The following is a 13,207-nucleotide window of genomic DNA, read 5'->3' on the forward strand; positions in this document are numbered from 1 at the left end:
GGGTGGCAGTCAGTGATTACTGGGGGTGTTTGCAGTGATGTTGGGCCGCAGTCAGTGTCTCCAGAAGCCGCCTGTTGTGCGCAGTCTCCGGCACTTGCGGTTTCTTCCGCACCGTGTGCTCGCAGCCCTCCTCCATCTTGTGCGCGTCCCCGGCGTCCTGGTCCCGCCAGGGTTTTGCACTGGAGTAACCCCGGCGGGGGAGACCTTTACTCTCCTTCCAGCGGGGACTAGGACGACGCCGCCTCCCCTCCTCCACACTCCTCCTTCTCCACCACCAGGGAAACATGGCGGCGCACAGCAAGTCAATTCCGCACAGCTGCTATGAGATCGGGCACACATGGCACCCGTCCTGCCTCGTCTCCTACCTGCAGATCACACAGGGCGCCATGGAGGAGTCCCTGAAGATCTACGCGCCCCTGTATCTGGTGAGAGCTGGGAGGGGATGCAGCTGACAGCCAGGAGGAGGAGGAGGGAGCAGGGTGTAAGGAAGCCGAGGAGGGCCAAACGTGGCTGCAGCTTCTGCGGTCACTTACTGTGCACTGGGCCTCGTATGTCAAAACTGCTACACAGCGCTTATAGCAGCCAATCATCTGCCGGCTTTCATATTCCCACAGCCAATCAGAACGTTCCTTTCAATGTTTAGCCTGCACTGGTAAAATAAAAGCTGCATGTTGATTGGTTACTAAGGAAGGTCTGTTTGTAATGACATAGCAACTATTACACTGAAAAACTATAAGTCCTAGAATGCTCTGGTACAAATGATGACACATCACTACATAGACATTCAGTAAATTGTCCATACCTCACCTATAGTAAATGTGAGCAACAACCCTAATGGTTGCTATGGAAAGCCCATTATAGAATGCATTGGTTGTCCATAGCAACCAATAGGGTTGTAGTTTACATTTATCATAGGGCCTCTGAAAAATTGGAACTGAAATCTGATTGGTTGCTGTCGGCAACTGCTGCGTTATTGGCGCTTTTATGGTCAGGCGTGATTTGCAAATATACCATAAGGTCGTGTTCAGACAGCCGTATCTCACGGTCCATATACATACTGCAATGCCTGGACTGACCGCAGGGTGTCCTGACCTGAAGTTAGCGCCTCAAATGCAAATAAAGTACAGTTAATTCAGGTTAATAGACCTGTAGCCAGTCCCTATATGGACCGTGAAATATGGCCGTCTGATCCCACCCTAAGGCCCCGTTCAGTATTTTACATCAGTATTTGTAAATCAAAACCAGGAGGGGGTGAAAAAAGCAGAAGTGGTGACGTGTTTCTATAAGGGGGCTTTCACATTGCGTTCCGGCCCTATTGAGGCTTACATCTGAACCCCCCCCTACAAAACGGGATTCTGAGGTGTTAGCACATAGACTACAATGGTGACGGCAGAGCGAGCGCTCTGTTATGCATACTTTTTGGGCGTATACCTCTACTGGAGGCGGACACCCAGACACAGTCTACTACATCTGAGTGTCTGCCTCCAGTACGTGTACACGCTCGAAAATGAACGCATGTTCTCTCTGTCGGCACCATTATAGTCTATGACCCCATTTTTGAGTGTATACGCCTATTGGAGGAAGACACCCAGGCGTAGTAGACTACGTCTTAGTGTCTGAATCCAGTAGGCGTATATGCAATATTAGACTAGCGTGTCAGCTGTGCCACACAGCCGGGAGCTGCGCTGTACGAAATGGGATCATTAGCACCATACATGTATATCGCGAGTTAAAATCTGGGAAAAGTGGGCCTGCTACCGGACAATGTGGACCCCTGCAGCACCTGTCTTTGCGCGCTGGCCCGGTGGTCCTATAGCACAGACTGCGTGTGGGTGTCTGAATCCAGTAGGCATATAAGCCCGAAAATGATGCACGACAGAGCGCACGTTTGCTCTGCCGACAACATTATAGTCTATGGCCCCGTCGGCGCATACCTCCGAATCCTGTTTTGCGGGGTATTTAGACGTAAGACCGATGGGGTCACCAAACAGGTGCCGGAACGCAATGAAATGGCGCCCTTATACTTTTCCTCTGATTGTGGCTTACAAATACTGATGTAAAATACTGAACGTGTGAACACGGCCTAAGGCTGAGGCTCCACTGTGACTTTGCACATGACACGTGTTGCATAGCCAAATACTGCTGGTGCATGGCAGCATAAGGAAAGCAAACAAGGCCGCCTTGTGACCTGCAAGTTACTGCGATCATGACATGCAAATTACAAAGAGTTAAACGTTTTGGGACTCTCTGTGACTTGTGGGTGACCACATTCACTTGTTGTGATGATAAAGGACCATCAGGCCAGCGAGCACAGACAAGTGCTGGCGGGCCCGTGTTGTCCGGCAGTAGGCCCATGTTGTCCGGTAGTGGGCCCACGTCGTCCGAGAGGGAGCCCACTTTTCCCAGATTTTAACCCGCGATATATTCCGTACATGTATGGTCCTAATCCCACTTCGCACAGCGCAGATCCCGGCTACGTTGCACAACTGACACCCTAGTCTAATATGGATGTTGGGGCTCGTTCTGATTGCAAAAGTTTAACTTCTTAGATGCCGCTGTCAATCGTGACTATGACATTAAAAAGGTTGAAAATAGTGGGAGAAGGGAGATTGTCATGGCAGTCGGAGGAACTTTTGAAGACCCCTTGTCTGCTATGTTTGTACACAGTGCAATATTGTATTATTGCAGTGTATTGATGAAGTAATAACACATAAAAGGTCTAAGGTGACTAGAGAAGAGCAGACCACTTCATGCAACCCTGGTCCACAGTCCAGGACAGTGCTCTCTGGCCGTGGACCGGAGATGTGCGAATTTCCTGAGCCTCCGTGACATTTTATTCGCCGGCCTGGCATGATGTGATCTGTGTGGCGAACACGTGACGTCTCGCCAACAGGATAATTATAAGCCAAGTCTGAAATTCCTACAGTGTAGGGTAATTGAGAGAGCACTGACCTAGACCAAGGTTGCACGAAGCGATCCGCTCGTCTCTAAAGGGGACCAATAAAAAAAATGTAAAAAAAACAAACAAAAAAAAAACGAATAAAAATATAAAAGTTCATATCACTGCTTTTTCCCAGAACGTAAATAAAATCTAGAAAATAAAAAAGGAAATATCTGGGATCGCCATGTGCGTAATTGTCCGAACTAATTAAGTCTAATAATATTTATCCCATGCGGTGAGTGCCAAGATGGGAATTATAAAGAAAAAAACTGAAATGGTAGAATAGGATAGAAAAAGATTAACTTAAAAAGTTTTACAGACCCCCAAATTGTCATGGTAATAAAAATAGAGTTTGATAAAGTTCTGGGTGTTGCAATCAGTGCTGGGAGGCGTTCACATCAGCGGGGTACCCGCTGATCGGACGTTGCCAGTTGGCAATCATCTTCCTGCATGTTATTTTCTGAATTTATAGTGAATATAATTGCGTGTACAGATGTTTTAATATTCACATATAGGAGTCTGTGGTAACTTTGTACATTGATCCCTGATGGTTCACATTTATTGCTCGGTTGTCAGTGTTTCCAGGTGTTGGGTCGCAGTTCAAAGATAACGACAGATGAAGTGTATTGGTTTAGCCCGTCAAGGTGACGAAAGTTCACTTTCTAGAGAAATCAGTCTAGTTTACATAGGTTTATGAATAATCATTATCGGCCTTAAAGGGTTTGATCATCCTTGTACATTCATGGCATATTCATGTGGGACCCACATGTATATTTATTTCTATAATATATACAGTACATACACTTTACGGAGAAAATGATGTGTCCCCGCCACATTCCCCCTACAGGATCTTTTCTGACCTCCCATCCTACATCCATAGGGGCCGAATGTTATATGCCGGGAGCGAGGGGCTCCAGTTCTTTTGGGAAGGATTTTTACAAGATTTTGGAGGCATCTGTGGGAATTTTTGCCCCATTATCCAGAAAAGCATTTGTATGGTCAGACCCTGACTTTGGGGGGTCCGGGTTCACAATCTCTGATCTAGGATAGGGCTGAGGTCTAGGCTCTGTGCGGCCGCTCTCCATGTCTGTATGGAGCCGCTGTAATGGGGAACAGAAAAGGGTGAACCCCAAACTGTTCCCTCAAAGCTGGAAGCTACAATTGTCCACAATGTCTTCTGCTGAAGATTAAGATTTCCCATCAATGGAGCTGAGGGGCTGCGACCGCCCCCTGATAACAGCCCCTACCATTATCCTCCTCCATCATCTGTACAGCGGCACAATGCAGTCAGGGGGTAACGTCCTCCTGGAATCTCCAGACCCAGACTCCTCCATCAGACGCAGATAGAGAAGTGCGATCTGTCACTGCATAGGACACGTCTCCTCCAGAGTCCAGTGGTGGTGGCTTTACACCACTCCATCCGACACTCTGCATTGTGCTTGGTGATGTACGGCTGCATGCAGCTGCTCGGCCATGAAGCTCCCGGTGGGGGCGCAGTGTTTGTGCTGATACCAGAGGAGGTCTGGACTCTGCAGGTATGGGGTCAGCGGAGCGGTGGTGACTTCTCTGTCCTCTGCTCCACATCACTCCGCTTCCTTCCACTTCTCAGTAATATCACTAACAGGAGATGGGGAAGATTCAGGAGGAGGACTTGTTACCCCGGTGGCTCCTATTACAAGACCACGCTGGTATCAGTAATCTCTGTACCACCGGCCGATCTGTCACATGATAGTAAAAGCAGGCGGCATGGCCAGGGCTGTGGAGTGGAGTCGTGGAGTCCGAGTCGGTGCTCATTTTGGTGGAGTCGGTATAAAATGGACCGACTCCGACAATATATAATAAATTGGGTACAGTAGTTCAATGCAGAATGTGCTGAATATTTTTTCATAGGAATTTGGGAAAGTTATGAAATGTCCTATAAAATGGCTGTTCTATTCCTGATTTAATGCTACATTCACACACAGCTTTTTTGCTGCGTTTTTTGAGGATACGTTTTTCAGATTCAAAAGCAGATCAGCTTTTTAAAAAACCGCATCACCTGAAAGGTTTTTGAGCTCATAATGTTTCAAATAGCAAAAGCAGATTAGAAAAACGCCGCACAAACTGACATGCTCATTGTGAGGATCCGTTTTTGAGCCCAAAAACGGATCCTCACAAAACGATGTGTCTGAATGTCATATCTTGAAACCCATTGACTTTGCTGGGATGCCCAGAGTCACTGCATTTTACTGCAAAAAAAGGATCCGCAAAAAAAACACTGTGTGTGAATCATGGCCGTAGCCAGCGAGGGGCAGGGGGGGCAGATATGTTTAAAAGACAGTTCATACAGCTTGTTGTGAAGGACGGTGTACCATTATCATTATTTGCACGACCAGCTTTTATAGCTCTTAATGGAGAAATGGCCCGCAAACTTGGTGTTTCTCTGGAAAGAGAAAGTATTAGAAAATTAGTTATTGAAGAAGTCTTACCAGGCCTGACCATGAAAGCGTTACCAGGCCACGACTAAAAAAGACACTACCGGGCCATGAGCCTGACAGGCGCCACCGGGCCATGAGCCTGACAGGCGCCACCGGGCCATGAGCCTGACAGGCGCCACCGGGCCATGAGCCTGACAGGCGCCACCGGGCCATGAGCCTGACAGGCACCACCGGGCCATGAGCCTGACAGGCGCCACCGGGCCAGAGCATGACAGGCACTACAGGGACACGACCATGAAAGCGTTAACAGGCGGCCACTACCAAAAGAGACACTACCGGGCCATGAGCATGATAGGTTTTACCGGGCCATGACCATGAAAGTTGTTACTGAGGGCCATGACCATGAAAGTTGTTACCAGGCCACCATCATGAATGGCGCTACTGGGCCATGACCATGTAAAATGTTACTGGAGGATGAAGGAAGTTCTTTCATCCTCCAGTAAAATCGTACATGGTCTTGGCCCAGCAACGACTATAATTGTTCTTGTTACTGGGCCACATCTATGAAAGTTTTTACTGGAGCTTGACTATAAAAGTTTTGCTAACAGAACCTTGACTATGAAGGTTCTTATTCAGGGGCCATGGAGATGAAACGTCTTTTGACTTTTTCTTAACTATGAAAACTTGTATTACGGGACAGCTATTTACATTATTACTGCACCACAACTATGAATGTGATTACTGAACTATGTCTATAAAAGTTCCTATAAATGGTCATCGACTCAAAAAGTTTTTATGACCGGTTCTTGGCTATTGATGGACTGCAACTTATTTCTTTACCGTGACTGTGCACATGGAGTTTTTTGAGAAGTCTTTTGTAACCTGTCTGCTCCAAAAGACTCCTCAAAATCACTAAAAATAAACTCTTGAAAGACTCTTCCTATTAATTCTCTGCTGTAAAAGCATTTTGCTGGTCACATATATTCGATCTCTCTTCTACTTCATGTTTTGCAAGACGCTTGTGGTTGAAAATAAATTGTATGTCATTTCTTTGAAAACTCTCCTGATGGAAAATGTTCCTAATTAGGCACGGTCCAATCAGAAGGCTGCCGGAAAAAAGCAAAACAACTTTCCAAAAACTCTTCAAAAACTCTTCAAAACCGCTTCCGGAAATTAAAAACTCCTCAAAAAATCCTGAAGCTTTTTCCACTTGAAAACTTGTAGTTTTTGACCACCTGTAAAACTCATTGTGTACCTACCCAAAAAGTTCCCATGACTGGTCCTTGACTAAGAAATCTTTTATTCAGGACCACACAAATTTTCTTCATCCCTGACCGACGTCAACATTCTTCACTGTTTCTCTTTTTGTGATTGCAAATGATTTTTGCTTTTCGATCCAGCCAAATTTACATTCCTGTGTACACTGTAAATGTCCTTTTTAGGTCTGGTTTGTATACAGCTCCCAGATTTTCTTTTGGCTCTTCAAACCATTAAATGTGTAATTTATTTCAGTGATTTTTTTTATTTCGGGTTTTTACTTTTGTCAAAGAAGTTACAGATAATTTCCCATCATGCGTCATCATTAGGGATGAGCGAACCGGTGGAAGTTCGGGTTCTGGTACCCTACCCAAACTTTATTCCAAAGTTTTGTTCGGGTACCAGAACAGTGTCCGAACTTCTACCAAAACCTGGACCCCATTGAAATGACTGCGGACCCGGACTCTGGAACTGAAAAAAAAAATCTTTCTTTTTTTCTTTCTTTCTCTCATTCTTTCTTTCTCTCTTTCCTTCTCCCGCTTTCTTTTTTTTCTTTTTTTTTCTTTCTTTTTCTCCTTCTCTCTCTCTTTCTTTCTTTCTTTTTCTTTCTTTTTTCTCTTTCTTTCTCTTTCTTTCCTTCTCTCTCTTTCTTCCTTTCTTTCTTACCTCCTCTCTTTCTTCCTCTCTCTTTCCTCCTCTCTCTTTCCTCCTCTCTTTCTTTTTCTTCCTCTTTTTCTTCCTCTCTCTTTTTCTTCCTCTCTTTTTCTTCCTCTCTCTTTTTCTTCCTCTCTCTTTTTCTTCCTCTCTCTTTTTCTTCCTCTCTCTTTTTCTTCCTCTCTCTTTTTCTTCCTCTCTCTTTTTCTTCCTCTCTCTTTTTCTTCCTCTCTCTTTTTCTTCCTCTCTCTTTTTCTTCCTCTCTCTTTTTCTTCCTCTCTCTTTTTCTTCCTCTCTCTTTTTCTTCCTCTCTCTTTTTCTTCCTCTCTCTTTTTCTTCCTCTCTCTTTTTCTTCCTCTCTCTTTTTCTTCCTCTCTCTTTTTCTTCCTCTCTCTTTTTCTTCCTCTCTCTTTTTCTTCCTCTCTCTTTTTCTTCCTCTCTCTTTTTCTTCCTCTCTCTTTTTCTTCCTCTCTTTTTCTTCCTCTCTCTTTTTCTTCCTCTCTCTTTTTCTTCCTCTCTCTTTTTCTTCCTCTCTCTTTTTCTTCCTCTCTCTTTTTCTTCCTCTCTCTTTTTCTTCCTCTCTCTTTTTCTTCCTCTCTCTTTTTCTTCCTCTCTCTTTTTCTTCCTCTCTCTTTTTCTTCCTCTCTCTTTTTCTTCCTCCCTCTCTTTCCTCCTCTCTCTCTCTTTCCTCCTCTCTCTCTCTTTCCTCCTCTCTCTCTCTTTCCTCCTCTCTCTCTCTCTTTCCTCCTCTCTCTCTCTCTTTCCTCCTCTCTCTCTCTCTTTCCTCCTCTCTCTCTCTCTTTCCTCCTCTCTCTCTCTCTTTCCTCCTCTCTCTCTCTCTTTCCTCCTCTCTCTCTCTCTTTCCTCCTCTCTCTCTCTCTTTCCTCCTCTCTCTCTTTCCTCCTCTCTCTCTCTCTTTCCTCCTCTCTCTCTCTCTTTCCTCCTCTCTCTCTCTCTCTTTCCTCCTCTCTCTCTCTTTCCTCCTCTCTCTCTCTCTTTCCTCCTCTCTCTCTCTCTTTCCTCCTCTCTCTCTCTCTTTCCTCCTCTCTCTCTCTTTCCTCCTCTCTCTCTCTCTTTCCTCCTCTCTCTCTCTCTCTTTCCTCCTCTCTCTCTCTTTCCTCCTCTCTCTCTCTCTTTCCTCCTCTCTCTCTCTTTCCTCCTCTCTCTCTCTCTCTTTCCTCCTCTCTCTCTCTCTCTTTCCTCCTCTCTCTCTCTCTTTCCTCCTCTCTCTCTCTCTTTCCTCCTCTCTCTCTCTCTTTCCTCCTCTCTCTCTCTCTTTCCTCCTCTCTCTCTCTCTTTCCTCCTCTCTCTCTCTCTTTCCTCCTCTCTCTCTCTCTTTCTCTTTCTTTCTTTCTCTTTCTTTCTCTCCCTTTCTTTCTTTCTCTCTCTTTCTTTCTCTTTCTTTCTCTCTCTTTCTTTCTCTCTTTCTCTCTTTCTTTCTCTCTTTCTTTCTCTTTCTTTCTCTCTCTTTCTCTTTCTTTCTCTTTCTTCCTTCCTCTTTCTTTTTTTTTCTTTTTCTCTCATTCTCTCTTTCTCTCTCTTTTTTTCTCTTTCTTTTTTTCTTTCTTTGTTTCTTTCTTTTTTTCTTTCTTTCTTTCCTTCTCTCTCTCTCACTTTCTTTTTCTTTCTCTCTGTCTCTTTCTTTCTCTATCACCAGACTTACCCTGGAACTCTGAACATTGCATGGACTTCAGGGGAAAGTCCGTGTTTGGTGTTTAGGACCGGACATTAACTGTCCTTTACGATCACCTGACTTGCAAGTTCGGGTTCGATCATCTCTAGTCATCATCACTACTTACCTGAAAAATCTGTCAGGTCCAGCCTGCTATCTCTGCGCAGGGGTGTACTAGAAATGATGGGCACTGTTGGATACGGATGTCGAGGCGGTGAAGGATCCTGATCGGGGATCACCTCTGACATCCAAGTGCTCTAATAGTTCCTGTAGTAAGAGATTGTCTACATGGGTCTACCATAGCGATTTACTGAATGCCCGTTATACAGTCCTCTAAAGCGGATCTGCCACCAGTAGAGTTGGTGTTAATCATAGGATCCCCTTCATCGGCCACATCAGTAATCTGTGGCCTCTAGACGAGATCCCTAAAAAAAAACCCGTCTTACCTCCTGACATCCCTGGCAGTTTTTTTGATTAGCCGGGCCTGGTGCGACGTCTCATGTGTGCTACGCCGCAACGATGATATGGCGCCAGGCTGACTAATCAGAAGAAGAGCCGGGTGAGAGGCGATTCAAAGGGCTTCTAATACAGTGGCCACAAATTACGGACCTGCCCGATGGACCAAGTCCTGCAAATCGATTTGCTAGTGACTAGATTTCACCCCTCAAAAAAGTGAACATTATGAAACAGATCTTTTGAGACTGGTGTACTTACTTTTCTAATTTATGTAATGAAATGTACTACAGCTTTTAAAATATAAAAAAAAGAATTAGATTATGTTAGGTTAAAGGATATGAACACCTTTGAGGCCATTTTTGTTCCAGGCTAGATAAAAAATTCCATGAGACGAGTGTGTAATAAACAAACTGTCAGGATTCAGTTCTGTTTGCCAGTTGGAGCAGTCACTTCGTGAACATGTGTCTGTCACTTGCCGGCTACCTTCTCTTCCAGCTTCTCTCAATGGAACACTGGAATATTGAGACAAGCCGGAAGATAAAGTAGTCGCCACGTGACCTATCTACGGTCACGTAACGACTGCTGATCTGGCAATCAGAGCCCAATCCTAACATTGTGTATATAGAAAACCTGGAAAATCCCTTAAATAGCTTGTGTTTTGAGCTAGAAATAATTTTTTGCATTTGGTTTAGAAGTTTGCTCTGTTTCGCTTGTACAGACTATTTGTTTCCCTTCAAATTGCTGGCTGCAGAATGAGTCATCCAAGAGTCTATCAGTGAACTTGTTCTGACGGGGAGTTTGTAACTCTTTTACCTGTTTTTTTGTTTTTCTGAGCTAATTTATGGCTCGCGACCACATAAAAGTTCAGCTCAACTTTGATGTGGTCATAAATTAGCACATATGAGCTCAGAAAGAAAAAAACAGATCAAGAAGTTACAATCTCTCCCTTCGTAACGAGTTCACTAACGGATTCTCAGTTAAATTATTCTGCAGCCAGCGATTTGTAAGAAAATAGCCTGTAAAAGCAAAGCGGTGCAAAACTGCAGGGATGGGCCAACAATAGTAAATTCCTTGAAGCCCCTTTAATGACAAAATAGGCTTGGTCCTTAAAGAGTGAACTTTTTTTTGGCATTTGCATTCTGAAAGTTTCATTTCCTGTCCTGTATTTTTGGAGATCACTTTGCCTAAAAAAAACCCCCATAATCCAGCTTTATTGCTTTCCATGGGTTTGGACGTCGGTTGTGACTAATTCCCACCACTTTCCAAAACTTTTATGTGGATTTAACGAGAGCGCCCGTCTCGTACATCGACGGGTGTGTAATCCTAGCGCTTCTTGGTCACACAGATCATCATGGTGGACCTTAGTAATGGAGATTTGATACTTTAGCCGGGATAGAACGGATCGTGGAAGCCAGGAACTACAGGACAGTGGTCATCACCACCTAATTAATGGTCCTTACTTCAAAAAATTGGACTCATTTATTGAGAACCCAATTATTAGTTATCCGTATGATCCAGTAGATGCAATTAAACCTTCTGCCAGAGGGAATTGTAGCACCCTGAGGATTCGGCTGCTACAGGGGTATTGCACCTCAACCCAGAGGTGTGATATTCCACTCCCGGGTAAGGATGGAGTGTGGAACTGAGCTCAGTCAGCTGCATGCACTACACACATCCCATTTCCGGAGGACAGACCAATGGTACTCCCACTTAATAATGTGCAGGTACGACCGAGTCTGTCCTTGGCTGGAGTGGGAGGGGGGTGGAACATCCCAGTAGTGTAGGGGCAGATAGGGGGAGCAGTCTGGGTAATGCTAGGAGCTCATTGGGTGCTGGTCACCTGAGCTCACACATAGAGGGAGTATATAAGGTGGGAACCATCTTAGATCAGGGTCAGTCAGTCAGTAAGTCTTTGCAGAGGAGTCTTTTGTAGAAGGCTGGTCAGTCTGTCAGTCTTTTGCAGAGCAGTGGAGGAAAGCAGAGGAGCAGAGCAGCCCCAAGGCCAAGAGTGAGAGAGGAGAAAGAAAGACCCAGAGGGGGAGAAAGAAGGAACTCCAAGAGCCCAAATTAGACCAGAGGGTGAAGAGTTGGCAACAGGGTACCGGATCCCAAGCTGGCGGAGGCTACAGCACACCTTAGCCAGGAACCGGAGGCCGTGGGCAGAATCTGCCACGGCCACCCACTATATCCACCCGGAAGGCAGACCACGCATAGGGTCAGGGAACCCAGAGACAAGGGTTCACCAACAAGAGGCCCGAGGGAGCCGGACTTAGGTGGATCCCTGGTGGGGAAGGCCAGAGACGAGGACAGGACAGAAAGGGAGCTCAGAACCACGCTCCAGAACTACTTGGGGGTTGGCCGAGTCCAGGACCTGGTGGACGCAGCTCGGCTCGGGTGGTCACTTAAGGCCGGAGTGACCGGTTCAAGAACAGCAGTAAGTAAACAAACCCTGAACTGCACAACCCGACTCTGACTCTCATTACCATCCTCACTGCACCTCCACAACCACCATCCTCTGCACCTGACCCCCTGAGGCTATACCCCTCCCGTTGGGGGTTATACTACCTGGGCTGCACAAACACCATCAGCCTCAGCGGACCCTGCTGCAGCGGCGGCCGAAGTGACCGCAATTCAACGGGTGGCGTAGTCGACATAAAGAACTTTAGTAACATCAGTAAGGACTGCCACACACTGAGTTTGACACCCTGGGCACGGACCGGGTCACAGCCACTCGGAGACTACAACCCCCATCTGATCCGGCTCCGGGAATCCCCAACAACACTGGCCCAGGGGGCGCGTCAACTTTGGCGTAGTCGGCAGGATTACGTGCCCGCAACAACCGGGTACTGCGTGCCTGAAGAAAAGTTCACCGTTACCTCAAAAAGAAGTCTCCTGCCGGTTCCGGAGGGTCCCCGCCAACGGGCCCCATCACAGGTCGTTTCCCGCCGGTTGTCCGCCATTTGCAGCTTTTTCCCGCCATCCATGGAGTTTCCCGCCACTGGGAGACGATTCCCGCCATTTCCAAAGATTTCCCGCCTTGGAAGAGCGGACGCCATTATGGGCGTGCCAGAGGGTGGCAAGAGGTCACCTCCCATCGTGGGCCAGGTCGAAGAATGGCGCCAAAAGCGGAAACCGCGCCCACCAACAGAGACTGTGATGCTGGAAGTGTCCATCAGCGTGAGAGAACTGCCCCTGGAACTGAAGTTGCCCCGGGACCACCCTCGATGTGGGCGGAGACAGAAGGAGAGAACAAAGATGGGTGTCGCCTGGAGCAGTCTGGAGAGAGCGCACCCGGAGACAAGACGTCTGGAAGAGAGTCCAGAGAGAGCCTACCCGGAGATGGAGGGAGAGCCAGGCAGCACCGACCCAGTGGTCAGGAGCCTGATGCGGGCCACCACTCCAGGCAGCACCGACCCAGTGGTCAGGAGCCTGTTGCAGGTCGCCACTCCAGAAGGCCTGCTGGAGATCCTAACACAGCTCCCCCGAGACCGGGAGTGTGCACAGACCGCGTTGGAGGGCCTCGCACGGAGGATGGCCCGGGTGCAACGAGAGACGTTGGCGGAGTGGAGCCGAGAGATGGCCCAGCAGACCGAGACTCGTCAGCGGAGCACGCCACCCGAGACGAGGAGACAGACCGCCTCTGAGGATGGCGCAGGAGGACTGAAGGCCGGAGACGGCGCCGAGAAGGGAGCCGAACGAATGGAGGCAGGTAAAGGGGACGTCACTACCCCGAGCCGGGAAACCGCGTGCCTGCCCCAGCTCCCCGTCGCAGAGCCCGAAGTACCCCCTGCCGTGCCCGTCGCTGCAACG

General features: G+C 47.2%; 1 protein-coding gene across 1 annotated transcript in view; it reads left to right on the top strand.

The window, feature by feature from the left end:
- Nucleotides 1-209: 209 nt before the first annotated feature.
- TMEM135 (transmembrane protein 135) overlaps nucleotides 210-13,207 on the top strand; it is a 433,297-nt gene continuing 420,299 nt past the window's right edge. Inside the window, exon 1 of the mRNA XM_073662037.1 lies at nucleotides 210-425. Within this exon, the coding sequence (XP_073518138.1) occupies nucleotides 285-425 (141 nt within the window). The 5' untranslated portion in view covers nucleotides 210-284. The remainder of the gene's footprint in view (nucleotides 426-13,207) is intronic.

The sequence above is a fragment of the Phyllobates terribilis genome, unplaced genomic scaffold (genome assembly GCF_046119375.1).
Source record: "Phyllobates terribilis strain yellow unplaced genomic scaffold, ASM4611937v1 Scaffold_2__4_contigs__length_985480577, whole genome shotgun sequence".
Taxonomy (NCBI): domain Eukaryota; kingdom Metazoa; phylum Chordata; class Amphibia; order Anura; family Dendrobatidae; genus Phyllobates; species Phyllobates terribilis.